The following is a 13,958-nucleotide window of genomic DNA, read 5'->3' on the forward strand; positions in this document are numbered from 1 at the left end:
GCGATCCTGGACATAGTGGGAGTGATGAAGATGTGCATTTAAAGCCTAGAAAAAAAACTAGTAAAAACTCCTTTTTAATGAAACAAGAATCCAAAGAATGTCCTGATCATGCATTTTACCATCATGCATCACAGATTTTATTAACACAGTGTCAAACTTTATACAAACTTTTTTCATCTCTCTCACTGAACAAACTGAGCAATATTCTAGTGTAGGCTGGAAAAAAGTAAGTAAACTATTGAATTTAGCAGTAACAACCTTCATCAGATATTTTCAGTAGCCACCTATAAGACTTGCAAAACAATGAAGAGGAATTTATGACTGTTCCTCCAACAAAACCATTTCAGTTCATTCATTTTCCGACATGTCTTGACTGAACAGCCCTCTTCAGGTGATGCCAAAGAATCTTTGTTCATTTAAGGCCAAGACATTTCTGTAATGTATTTATGTGATATTTTCCTGCCAGTGTGTGTTTATTGTTGGAAAACCGTTTTCAGAACATAGTTGCATGTATAACAGCGGGTATTAAAATAAGGAATGAGCTGTCTTTTCCTGCCATTTGTCTTCCTATTAAATCTTTTAATCTTTGTAAACCTGTTACCTACACAAATCTACCATACAGCCAGAGCCAGCCGCTGAGGGCTCCTGCCAGGTCATCGGATTAGCCTGGCAAACTGCACGAGTAACACACAAGCTCTTGTTATGCCAACCTTGGTATATCATGCCTCCTTCAGCTTTTTTATGCAGTGTTCAACATCACAGGAAATGTGAAAGATAGTGCTTTAACTGGGCATAATATTCAATTCCATTCAAATCCACTTATATTATATTATGTAAAAAGAATTGGTCCCAACACAGAACCCTGTGGAACTCCTTATTTAACCCTAGTGTTTAAATTTACATGGATAAATTAGTGTCATTCTGGTAACATCAGGATGACATCCAGCTCACAGCATACGCTGGAAAATTAAGCTATAACAATGACAAATTGAACATAAACTCTTTATGGGTCACAACATGCCCTCATATGCACATCTGTGCTATTTTGCATTTAGAGAGATCCAAAACAACAAAGCCGAATGACTGCATCCCACAGCGAAACATGTTATACTCCCTGGATCTTGTGAAATCAGATTTTTTAAGACAGATAAAATCAGATCGCCAATGACTAGATCCTGTAATCAGTGTCAGCCAATCCTGACTCACCAGCAATTATTAGTATATCATGCTTGTCAAGCTGTGTGGAAGATCCAGAGCAGAGATGCCTATCCGCACAACAAAAAATAAAAAATAAAAATACCAATATGGAGTGGACACTTTAAAAAGACAACAATTCATAACAGTTTTATGGCTACAAGACTGGTTTGCCTCAGCTTGAAAACAGGAAAGAGAGGATTCCGGAGACTGGAGGAAGATAAAGACAAGTTTCCCTGGGGAGGCCTTGAAGACAGGCAACTGACAGGATGACATCCGCAGAGGCTGTGACAAAGGCGTCAAACAAACACACTGGGCCCAGCAGAGACAGAGAGCTGTATGAACTGCTTGAGGAGGAGACTACCGCAGTCCAAACAGCTACACAGCCCAGGGGGGAGTCCATGTGAACGGCTACTCTGGGCTTCGGTGAAATTATACATCGAGCCCGGGAAAGGATGACTAACGCATCCTCTCTCAGGCTGCAGCTTTGGAGCCACAAACTATCTAAACTAAGAAATAGCCAGAGCTTAGAATACAGTCCAAACACAAATAAGTAAAAGGGAGGATTTAAAAAATGTACCGAAGCCTTAAATACTGAGCCACTTGTGTTGTTTATAGGGACGTTTTTAAAAGCACAGCACTGACTTGGCTCTGGTCAGTGTGAGAAAGTGCACATCACAATGGACCCTCAGTGAGTGCTGTTGTTCTAGCAATCACAAGGGCCGATAGCGTGAAGGAAGTGTCCAGGCAAGTTTGTCCGGAAAATTCGGCAATTTGTCTGCTTCAGAGCGGAAACAGGCTCTCTGCACAAGGTCATCTTTTAACAAAGGCTTCCACTCCTAATACACACATTCGTCTACAGTCACGGCTATCAAATCTACATTCCAGCTAACAGTGACATGCCTTTTATAATTAAAGACTTTGCAGACAGCCCACACTTTTCAGACATACATGGAAACAGATTTGTACAGGTTCCAATAATTCACTGTGACTCACAATTTATGTCTCTTTTCTGCTTATACTAAGAAGAACCTAGGTGTCAAACAGACTTTTAAAAAGGGGTGAGCAAATAAACCAAAGTAAAAGCTGCTCTTTCACAGCTACAAACTACCTACAAGATGAGGTTGTTAAACAGCAGAGCTCGACCCAAAGTGTGCTATTATTTCACTGTTTAAAGCAGGGGTGGGGAACTCCAGACCTCAAGGGAGTCCTGCAAGTTTTAGATATCATCCTGGGTCAACACACCTTAATCAAATGTTTAGTTCATTACCAGGCCTCTGGAAAACTTCAAGACATGTTGAGGAGGTAATTTAGACATTTAAATCAGCTGTGTTGGATCCAGGACACACCTAAAACCTGCAGGACACCGGCCCTTGAGGCCTGCATTTTAACCACACTTAAAACAGTAATCCTGAAATTTCTGCCTAGCAACAAAAATACAACTAGCATTCGGAAAAATATTACTCAAACATTAAAATCTTTATAAGTGGTTTTGTCTGTGATTTGCTGAAAATCTGGTTTACTTCCTGTTAAGGCAGACTTCTTCTTCCTCAGTGTGGACAACTGCTTGATCATCTGATCGAAGAGGTTCTAACCCGGTACTAGCAATAAACTGGATAGTGATTGCAGGTTTTAAGAAATCTGACAAGCCATTAACCAAACTTTGACCAATCTTCAAGATTTATGCCACCTATTAATGTAAGTAACTTTGATCTAAGACGCGGTTAAAAAAATTCAAAATCCATTCATTTTCAAGTACTTTGCAAATGCCTGTTCATTTTATTATGGCCCTTCTAGTCCAAGAAAATATTACTAAGAGCATGACCTGGAGTCCTTTTTTGCAGCTCTGCTGTTTTAAACAGATTAGCTTCAATGCAAAATGCCTGTTTAAATTTGAGGCTAGTCATATCTGCAACTCGAAATCTTATCTTATTATAGACCAACGAAACTGAGGTAAATGTTATCTAGATTTAACAATTACTGCTAAGCTATCAGCCTCTATGTGCACATTACTATTCAATAAAGTACACATTTCAGTCAATTTAAGAGTGTAATGTTCCAGCCAGCGTTGGAAGTCACAGTGAAGGAGCTATGTTCCTATTTTATTATCAGCATCCCAACAGCTTCAAAATCACACAATAGAAAGTATCACACATTTAGCTGGAGGGTGGCAAAATAATCCTGCTGTTCTGTCTCATACCCAACAAATGGTTTCAGCTGTGCAATAGAGCCGTAATAAATACATTCTAATGACATTACATAAGATCGCTGAACCCGACAGCTGTGGTCGCGAGCTGTGTGGAGCTGTGGATCAGACAGAAGCTGATTTCATTTTGGACCGTCACGGAAATCTGTAATTCCATGTTTTTGAAGGATTTCCTTTAGTTCCGTGAATCAAAGCAAATCATTTAAAAAGTATTATTACCTATTAATGCACAACACTGAATGTTTTGGTTTCCCACACCAGCACTCTGAGCACCACCCAAAAATAGATCTCAAGGATATATAAAAGGGGGCTCGGCCAAACAACTGCCAAGCCTGCTTCTGGGGAATAATCAGTCATCATGAAGCACTTTGCCTTCCTGCAGCATGTAAACAAGAGCCTTGCATAGAATACAGTCACAGCAGTTTTAATACCACAGGCATGCTGGATACACACTGGATATCCCACTGATGACAAAGCAAAGACATACACTAATCCTAATCCATAGAGATGAACTACGACAAAACACGCAGGGAGGGAGCGACAGATGTGCAGCAGAATCTTTGCGGCAGCAGCATCGGGAATTCTCTGACACAGGAATAATCATGTGGTCCCTTTTCACTACACAGCAATCACAGAAGAAGCAGGAAGTGTTATTTGGGACACTTTCATCAGAGTGAAAGTCTGTATTGGGTTTCTAAAAAATGGTTGGGGTTATCACGTGGCCATTTTAAGGTCACAGCAGTTTAAAAAATATGCTGTTTTTTCTGGAAAGTAGTTATTTTTTCATCTGTGGTCATTTAGGTTCTGGGAGCACATCTCCCTGACGTTCCCCATTCATACACAGAAGCCAGAGGAAGTGAGAACAACTGCGCGACCTGAGCACAGAAGCAGGTACCAGTGGCAACAGACATGACACTGTCTGGTTCAGACACAGCATGAGAGGGGGAGCTGGTGTGGAGATGGGTTGCAAAGCAGCTTGCAGATTTGGAGTGACTGTAGGCAGGCATCTTAAATACCTCCACCTGGTCGTAGCAGATGGCTGCCCCTCCCTGAGGCCTGGTTCTGCTGAAGGCTTCTTCCTGTTAAAAGGAAGTTTTCCCTTCCCACTGTTGCCAAGTGCTTGTTTACATTGGCGTCGTCTGATTGTTTAGGGTTATTGTAGGGCCTTTAGCTTACAATATTAAGAGCCTTGAGGTGATTAGGTGCTTTATAAATAAATAATATTGAACTGATTGAAGATGCACCACATGAGATAATTCGAAGAGTTTCAGCTGAGGGATCAGCTGATGTGGGCTGCGACTGAGATGAACTGATCTGCTGTTATTGTGGCTTGTGTGAATTAATGTCATTGTTTGAAAGTATCACAGGTAAAATTTCAATTCTTTTTGACCGATGGGGGAAATTATCAGACAGCAGCTCCCAAAAATAAAACTTAGAGGGCAAAGAGGTTTATTGATCGAGCCTTGGAACTAGAATGGTAGCATCCATATTTGCCCATTTCACTGCTGGGAAAAGACAAATTGAGTCAATCCTCAATTACTGGACCCCGCTGTGAACATATTGACTATCCACCAAAATGTCAGTCAAAGGATGGATAGAATTTAGATCACAAGCTCCCATAAATAAACGCACACATATCAAATGGACTATTTGGCTCAGAAAAGGCTGGAACTGAAATTTTACAGTAAGCATCCATAATTTATTTACAAAGTTTGAAAAAAAAAGATATGCTAAAGGACGGCCTTTCTGTTGCCTCTACAACGGTTGTATAGATCTGGAGAGGAAAGTATCACTTCTAGAAAAAACATAAGATAAGAGGCCAATGTGAGAGGTTGTTAAAAGCTTAGCACCACTTTATGGCTCCAAATGGATTCTCCTCTGATCTGTGGAATCACTCGGGAAACAGCGGTGATAAGGAGGGCAAACACTGGGGCCGGTCAAAGGGTGACAGCCTTTCAAACACCTGATGTGGTGACCCCACTTCATAGCAAGTTGAGATGGACTTTACGATATGTGGTGACACAGGATAATCAGAATACAGAGTCTGAGAGTTTGATATCCGTCTATCACAGCAGACGATAATTAGCAACAAGCAACTTTATCCTCATACTGCAATTTATCAGAGGAAAAATGCCCTCAGAATTTAGGATTTTGACATTTCTAAGAAAAACATGACAGTTTTTGAGATTAAAGTAATTCATGTGAAAAAAAAATGCATGTTATATCTGACATCAAAGCTCTTCTGAAAAACTTTAAATGCGTGCTAACATGAGCTAACAAAGTTTTGTAGCTAGCTGGTAACATAGAACTTTGCTCTTTGGTCCATATATGTCAAGAAAGAAAGAAAAAAGGCAACATGCCCAGGGGCCTAAACACTAATGCTAAGGTTCTAACACACAGAGACTAGTGCCCATCTTTTATATACAGTCTATGGGCGTAAGCAGAAAGGATGTATCTGTGGTGTGATGAGGTTTATCAAACCCAGTAAACTAAAGTTGGGTGTGTGAGAGGGGAAGAAAAGAAGTTTCATCCCCTCAATCATAAATTTTGTTACTTAAATCTCAAAGAATTTCTGATTATGTTTTTTTTTTTTTTGCTCATTTGTGACGTCTGTGAGGTTATTCTCAGAGATTTGCGGTGTTTCTTTCAGATAAATGAAGGAATATCTCGGTTAAGATTTCCTTGCCCCTAATAGGCCATTCAAACTGTAAAAATGTTATCCGTCAATTCATCATCACATCTGGGCTCGTGTGGAGTGCCTGCTGGCCCGGGAGGTCCTTTAAACCACAGGCCTGTGGAACGCATTGAAGACCATCAGCACTCGCCTATGATCTGCTGTGGGGCAGCCTAAAATTAGTGCCAGTCATCGAGCGGTGTAGGTCAGAACTGGGCCGCCAAACACGGCACACCTACTAATCAACGTATGTAGAAATAGCTCGGGGTGGACATACTGCAGCTTGTAATGTGCCGCATAACAGAGCAAATAAAAGCCCCGATAACAGTTCCAGCCCGGGTAAATAAACACACAACGGTGCAAAGGCGAGCAAAAAGATTAACTCAAGTCCAGCAGCGAGGAATAATTAACACGAAGCAGGATTTATTTCATTTGCCAATTATTGTGACTTTACAGGATGACACCTTCAAGTTTGTGCTTTGTAGCAGACACAAATATAACTGCTGAGTTTTCATCACATACTGATAACGGGCAGAGTTTTCAGAAATGTAAGCAGTGACAAGAAAAAAATTAAAGTGACCTCCTGGTGTAATGAAATATTCATTTGCATGTATGAATAGAATTAAATATTAGCGAATGGGCCTCACCTGATGTGCTCTGATGTGACTGGCCAGCGGTATTCTGCCTAGCAACACACGTTTTTACAGCGAATTCGCCTTAAGGTAAACTGTACCTGAGTGCAGGCGCGTGGCAGAAAAGAATCAAATCATCTCAGATTCAGATGGTTTCATGGAAGTTACAACACTTTGTAAACTGCAGTAAGGTTTGTGTTATTCAAGCTCAAAGTTACTAACCGGAAGTATAAAGTTTAAAACACGAGCATGATTAACAAGGGTTTTTGGTTCTGATACTGCTGCCTCTTCTACTTCGCCACTGAATGTTTTGCCTAAAATAAACGTTCTACTACAGGAAAGAAAGGTTGACACAAGCACCATGGGTCAGGCCGTTGTGACAGAGGTGAACTCGTTTAGCACATTACATTTCATTAGCCACTTCCCCCCACACCCCAACAAACAGCTGAGAAATTCCATAAACACTTGGCCTGCCAGCCAGCAGCACAGAGGGCCCTTTGAGGAGAGCTGAAGCCGCAGGAGCACAGGGCTGAGGCTGAGCACGAGGGAGGATCACCGAGCCCGAGGAGGCTTGTAAACAGGCCCGAGCCTTTCCTCTGCGTGTATGTTAGTAACTGCACAGAGGAGCTTGAGGAAAACCTAAAGTGAACCGTCTTGCATAGTTTCGAAACAAATGTTTTTGTTGAGTTTTCTGACAGAAACAAAAGGTCATTCATGGCTTTTACTGTGAGAGCAGCTGGCGATGCCTGGCCTGGTGTACTGATGGCCTGCCAGCTTTTGACCACTTTACCCAGTACACTGCACAGAAGAACAGGTGCCTCACTTGCTCACGCACACATACACGCACACACAAAGGCAGACTTGGCAGCCCTCAAGAGCTGCCAGCACTTCCTCTTGTAGGCTTACATTTACTTAAGGAAAGGGAGAGGCTGACTTCTTCCCCTTCTTTACCCACCAAACTTCAGATGTTGATACGTAGGTGCAACGATAGGCCTGTCTGGGCTTACACGGGGAACCTCAAATATTTATGAGTCCACAATTACCCGGAGGACCGGTGTGACTCCTGCTGAGGCAGCAAGTGGTGGTCTGAGGCAATCAGACGAACGTTAGTCACCTTCCAGATAGACACTTTCTATTAATGTCACAGCGACAGCAGACAGGCCCATCTACGCTCAGAAACGGTGCCATGTCCTGACTGAGGCAGGCTCGGGCTAAAAGCATCCTAAAAGACAATCTCCTGGTTTTTGCAGAGAGGATCACGATTAAACTAATGGGAGATTATCATTTTCCCTTTTGGCTGACCTTTTTCTTTTACGCCCTCTCACTATAACACATTAACCACGAGACAGTCTACACACCCAGACTCTTCTTTAGCCACAGGCACGTCAGCGTTGTGATGATAATTAATTATGGCAAAATAAACCCATAAGAGAGCTGGCCTCCTTAAAGGTCCACAGCTAATCAGCAGCTCTTGACAATTGGCCTAGTTAAACCAGAAACCAGGAGACAACACTTATTTCTTCTATTCATAGGAAAAAGTCCCCTGAGATGCATCAATTTTAGACTGGCCATTTCACAGAGTTCTCACAGCTGAGACACAGTAGGACAAGCACGCGTTTGTTTAGAGAAGTTCGGAGGTGTCACTAACGGTAAGTCACTCATTTTTTCCCCATGCGCAGGCGGACTGCCACTACGGCACTCCCACAACAGCAGCACGGACCCTGCGAAATGACATGGTGACAGAGTGCAGAAAACCCCCCTACCACCACCCAAACATGTGCAGTATATGGCAGTTTGTCTAATGGTTACAGAATGTGCAGCTAACTGGACCATAAAGCGCCTTTACAAGCCTTCTTTACTCAGTCGTTTCAAGAGATTTTAGTCAATGCCGCAGTGCTTTGTGATAAATGCAACAAGAAAAAACACTTTCCAGCAGCTCCCTGAAAGTCAAGAACCACAACAAAGAGCAATTTATTGCAAAAGCTGGCCTCAAACCAGCTCCCTGCTTGAGGACTAACTTAACAACGTGCAAAAAATAAATAAATTATTACAACATGAAATCCAGACTTCTGGTAATCCACAAAGCAAGGTCCACATGACGCAGGTTTGCCATTATGTCAGCAACATGTCTCCTCTGAAGAAAAGAAAAAAAAGGCTGCACTTCAGACTCTTTCTGTAGTCAAAGTGTCAAACAGGCATTACGTATCAAATAGGGAAACACAAAAGGTCAGTTGATTGGTCATGGGATGCACTATTTGGCATAGAAAGTCCAAACCTTTGTAACTGCTAATTAGTTTTTATTTAATTAGGTTTTTGCTTTCAGTTCAGTTTAGTTTCAGAGATTTCTTACACCTAGTTTGAGTTTTTTTAATTAACCACAATAACATTGCTGTTTAGGCCTGTGACAAGAGCTGTGTGCTGACTCCGTGTGACACCTACACAGTAAGGAAAGGAGCAACATTTGGAGGTACCTGGAAAAACTAGTAGTGAGCCTTGAACACAGACTGTAAAGAAAAGATGGAAGCAGCCACTTTGCCGTCACCCGTTTGTGGACTACTGTTTTAAAGCTTCAGATATAGTATTTTGGCCATCACATCTTGTTTAATTTTTCATATTTGGATGATAAAGTGGAATGCCAAATTAGCAGTGTAGGCTAGCTAGCTTGGTTAGCTAGGGTTATCTACAGAGGTACAGGGCTAAATGGAGCTTAACTGCTTCTTGACAAAAAAAATAAAAAATTTTATTTCAAAAATAAAATACCAATGATATTTCCAAATTAAAATAAAACATTTATGCTATTTATTTTTTCTTATAGGGAAACCTATAACAAGTTAGCATTTTGCTAATAAATGTCTTCATTGGCTTCACTTCTTAGCCCTGAAAGCTGCCGCTTGATCTCAACTTCTTTTGGACGCTCCAACAACTCTTACACTTTATCCACAGGAGCTATTTGCTCGTCGCAGTTTGCTTGACTGGGGCTCAGCAGTTGACTTCACAGCAACTTCCAGCACCAACTCGCAACCAGTCTGGGAATACTAATGTTTCCCTAGCAACCAGTGGTTGCCAGGCAGTCACCAACCAGTCCCTAGCCCTTTGTGACTGTGGCCTAGCAGGCACACTGATTGTGTGAGATGTGCAGAGAAGATGCACTTTGCCCCTGCCTACACTGCTACAGTCACAGCCCCTGAATGACAAGGGCATTTTTATCTGACAAAAAGGATATAACAAGAAAATGATTACAGGTGCATTATGGGTATTGGAGGCTACCTCAGTCACTACTGCATCAGTTTCTACTGCATCACTTATTTTTTGTTCTTGTTGATCATGCGATACTAAGTTGCTTTATTGCAGCTTTAATGAGTATTGATTTGCAATTTTATACATAAATGTAGCAGGATGAGTTTAAAAAATGACCAGAGGCAGCCATCCTGACAATATGCTTACAGGACTCAGCGACACATGGCACGACCGTGGAATGATGCAGACCCAGATCGAATGGATTTATGCATTTCAGTCATCCGAGCAGCGTGCTGGCTCTCACTTCATGATGATTATATCACAGGCGATCTGCTCACTTGTCACATGCTTTTTGTCAAAGAGCTTTAGACCGAATCACCTTATGTAACAAAAACACACTACTCTGCTCATCTGCTTAATCTGACCCTGAGTGGATAATGCTTCTTTTTTGGGGGGGTAGAGACACACAGTTTTCTAGCTCCAATCTTCCAACAAGCACTCTGCTTCCCAATCAGTCTTGGGTGAGGATCTGGCCTCAACCAGCGATGATGTGTGTCCTTGTGTATCTTTTATTATGACAAATGCTCCTGCCTGCCCTTCTGTCCTTGGTATTACCAAGTTACCCCAACCACTCTCCTTATCCCTCCTAACAATGTTATATTGTTAACATGTCAATACTGCTGCTCAGTGAGTGATTCTCCTATTATGCTGGAGCATAACAACAGGAAACACCGATGGCGGGTGTTTTGAGTGGAAGCCACATGACACACTTAAAGCCCCCTCGATCCTCCTCGTTGAGCGAGTTGTCAGCGCTTTTTTCCAACCCACCACCCGTAACAAAGAACCGCCCTAAATTTATCACGCTAGACAAACCCCTTTAAGTTAATTACACCACACTAAGGACAACAACGTTGATGCGCGCTGACACAAAAACACTCAGGGTGGATAGGGCTGAGCGACCGGGAAGCCCCGGGGGGCAGATGCTGTCTCAGCCAGAGCATCTCTGCGAGAGTACTGCAGCACTCAGTGGGGCAAAGAGCAGAGAGGGGTGAAAAGGAGAGGGCAAGCCTGCTTACAAAAGGGTAAAGAAAGCCCTGCTCACTAAGGCCACAGTTTGCTCACAAACAGCCTGATGGCAGCTGATGATCGAGCCTAACAGAGCCAACCAGTACGGATGAGGCTTGTGAGGAGGAGGAAATAAAGCTCTCCTAACAAAAGAAGATGAATCTTCATTAAACCTAGCCTCCTTTTTTAAGGCAACTTTTATCGCAAAAGATAAGTAAGGCTGTTGAAAAGTCCTCTGGGTTATGGAAACGTTTTAGGACGGATTTAGTGTATCAGGCACAGAATGTTGAGACTTTATTTGAGTGATTACAGGTGCATTTTACACATCACTGACTAATTCGGGATCTGGGCCACCAAGGGCAGACAGACATGTTTCAGAGAGGGATTAGAGCGGGCTTTGGATGTGTATCATCTTCATGCACCAGACTCAATTTAAGTGTCAGATCACATCCACATTTGTGTATTAGAGACCTACCTAGATCTCCTTGAATGCTGTTGTCATGAGAGGTCCTGCTGGACGTGGTGGAGTTTCCATCACTGGGCCAGATGTGGCTCGCCTTGCGGAGTCCAGTGATGCAGGTGTCAGAAATCATTCCCTGCTGCTTCAGGCGAATCTGAGACAGAGGTGTGGGCGGGCTGCTGCTGTCGAAGGACTGCTGGGAGGGTGAACGGCTTTTCTCCCTGTACATCTGATAGGTGGTGGGGCTGGGAGACACCTGGCTGGACTGGCTTGAGGAGAAGTCCTCTTCGCTGGAGGTCAGGTTCTCGTTGGAGCTGCAGTCCGGCGTGTAGCCTCCTCCCACGTCGTCGAAGCTCCCTGGAGAGTAGGAGCGCCTCGGCCAGGTGAGGTGCGTGTCCTCATCTGTGCCGTGGTCCCTGATGTGGATGACTCGCATATCCCCATCACCCATCATCCCCCCAACGTACACGCTGGTGTAAGCGTGGCACTCCACCGGCTGCTGCTCAGATTTCCCCATAGAGTAGCGCCCCTCGCCTTCTTTTAGGGGGTGTGGGCTGACCTCGGAGTCTTCATATGACCCGTTGTAGCTGCAGTTCCCCTCGGTGGATCTGCCTCTCTGAACGGCCTTGCTGATATCCCCCGTGGCGGCTGACAGGTTCCCTGGGAGTGAATGCAGGGACCTCTTTCGCTCCATCTGCATGGCTTGACAGCCCAGGCTGCTGATCTTGTCTGAAACCTCCCTGTCGTTGACTCTGACCAGCCCTCGCTCTTGATGATACTCCATGTTTACGTAGAAGGGTTTCTCTTGGCCTCCTGTCACTGACAGCCCCTTGCAATCTCCCGCTGTGTGGGAGTTTGCCCTCCTGATGCGCTCAAAGTTGGATCTAAGAGCTGCCACCGAGCCCGGACCCACTGGGAAATCAGGAAGCTCAGAGTCTTGGCGGACAGGTGACACCCCACCCTTCTGTTTGCTGTCAGGGGCACAATCCATCTCAATGTCTGCATGAGGTTTGCACTTGACTGTCTTACCAGGCCCCCTGTACTTGTGCTGCTGCTCCTCTGCTCCTGCCTCATCTATGCTGGACCTCTGGCTGTCTTCATCATTTGTCTCTGCCATCCTTTTAAACCCCCATCTCTTCCCATCGTAAGACTTCCTCTCCTTTGCGAGCAGAGTCTGCAGGTAGATCATGCGAAAGCGCTCCTTGTTTACTTCCTTCTCCAGGTGTTTGATGGATGACTTGCATTTGTCCAACTCCTGCTCAATGTCCCCCAGTGAGTTGAGCTCCATGCTAGGGGGATCAGACTCAGGGAACTGCGCTCTCCATGCTTCCACAAACCCAGCTGGCTCAACCATTATTACTCTGACACAAACTGTTCAATAAGCTACCAGCAGAAGCATTTCCAAAGCTCAACTTGACTCTTTCCAACAGCTTCCATCGTGCTACGAGTTCAAGGTGTTTCTCAGAGTAATCCACTTAAAAGGGAAATAAAACATACTTTACAGTCTTTACTCACAATCATAAGAATCAAATCCGCTTTACTCCGTTTAACAAAGTCCAACAAAATGCGAGGTTATCCTTTTCTCCAACTTGATCTCCTTCTTGCGCTGTTCTCTGGAGATCGTCTGCCTTCCTCTGTGCTTGGTGTCAGACTGAGTCCTGCAGCTCTCTGGTGTTTTGCCTCTGTCAGTCGCAGCTGAGAGAGGCGGGGCTAAGTCAGAGATGTGATTTAAACCGCAAACACATCAAAATGAACACTGCTGGTTTTCTGAACTGCTTCTTCTTAACCCCAAACTGTCTCCAGGTACAGACGGTTACAGCTGAAAAATAGTAATCCACCAGGAAATGAAAACTAGCATGACAGCACAGCTATTGCGAAATATGTGGTCTTATAAAAGGAGACAAACTGACACTTTCAAAGTAAGAAACCCTGCCTGTCCCACATGGTGAGGATTTTGTGATGTTGTGTGTGCAGAATCTCAGATAGATGAAGAAAAAACGAGGTTCACAAAACTTTGTTGTAAGCGCAAATACAGCCTGACCTCTTTTTGAGAAACACACTAATCTTTCCTTCTTTCCCACCCAGCTCCTGGCGTGATATTTTGCAACACCGCACACTTGTCCTTTCAGTTACGTTCTGAAAACTAGGGCTAATCCGACCAAAGTTCAGCGTGTAGAGAACTGAAATACAGTTAACATGTGAAAATGTCGCCTCCTGGCGGCTCAAATGTTTGAGTTGGTGCGTTCAAGTACACACCGGACAGATTATTCAAATTTTAGGACTGTCTAAACATTGTGTTGCAGTTACGGTTATTCTGTCCGTACCACACTTCCTATTCTCACGGGAATAAAATTTTAAGCTTGATGCTCACTACATATTCAAGAAAATTGCGTTTTCATTCACTTTAGCTTGGAGAATTGAACTTATTTGATATGTTCACCTCAGGCAAAGGGTTTATATATGGCATTGCGCTCATATATTTCGATCGTG

At 43.5% G+C, this 13,958-nt stretch overlaps 1 protein-coding gene across 1 annotated transcript in view; it reads right to left on the bottom strand.

Moving 5' to 3' along the window:
* The window catches only part of LOC146562018 (breakpoint cluster region protein), a 31,255-nt gene extending 17,625 nt beyond the window's left edge, over positions 1 to 13,630 (bottom strand). The window contains exon 1 of the mRNA XM_085293505.1: positions 11,484 to 13,630. Coding sequence (XP_085149631.1) covers positions 11,484 to 12,822 — 1,339 coding nt within the window. The 5' untranslated portion in view covers positions 12,823 to 13,630. The remainder of the gene's footprint in view (positions 1 to 11,483) is intronic.
* Between the last annotated feature and the right edge of the window lie 328 nt (positions 13,631 to 13,958).

This window comes from Mchenga conophoros, linkage group LG12 (genome assembly GCF_057382185.1).
Source record: "Mchenga conophoros isolate Kocher_MC1m ecotype Shallow Benthic linkage group LG12, M_conophoros_male_GT1.1, whole genome shotgun sequence".
NCBI lineage: Eukaryota > Metazoa > Chordata > Actinopteri > Cichliformes > Cichlidae > Mchenga > Mchenga conophoros.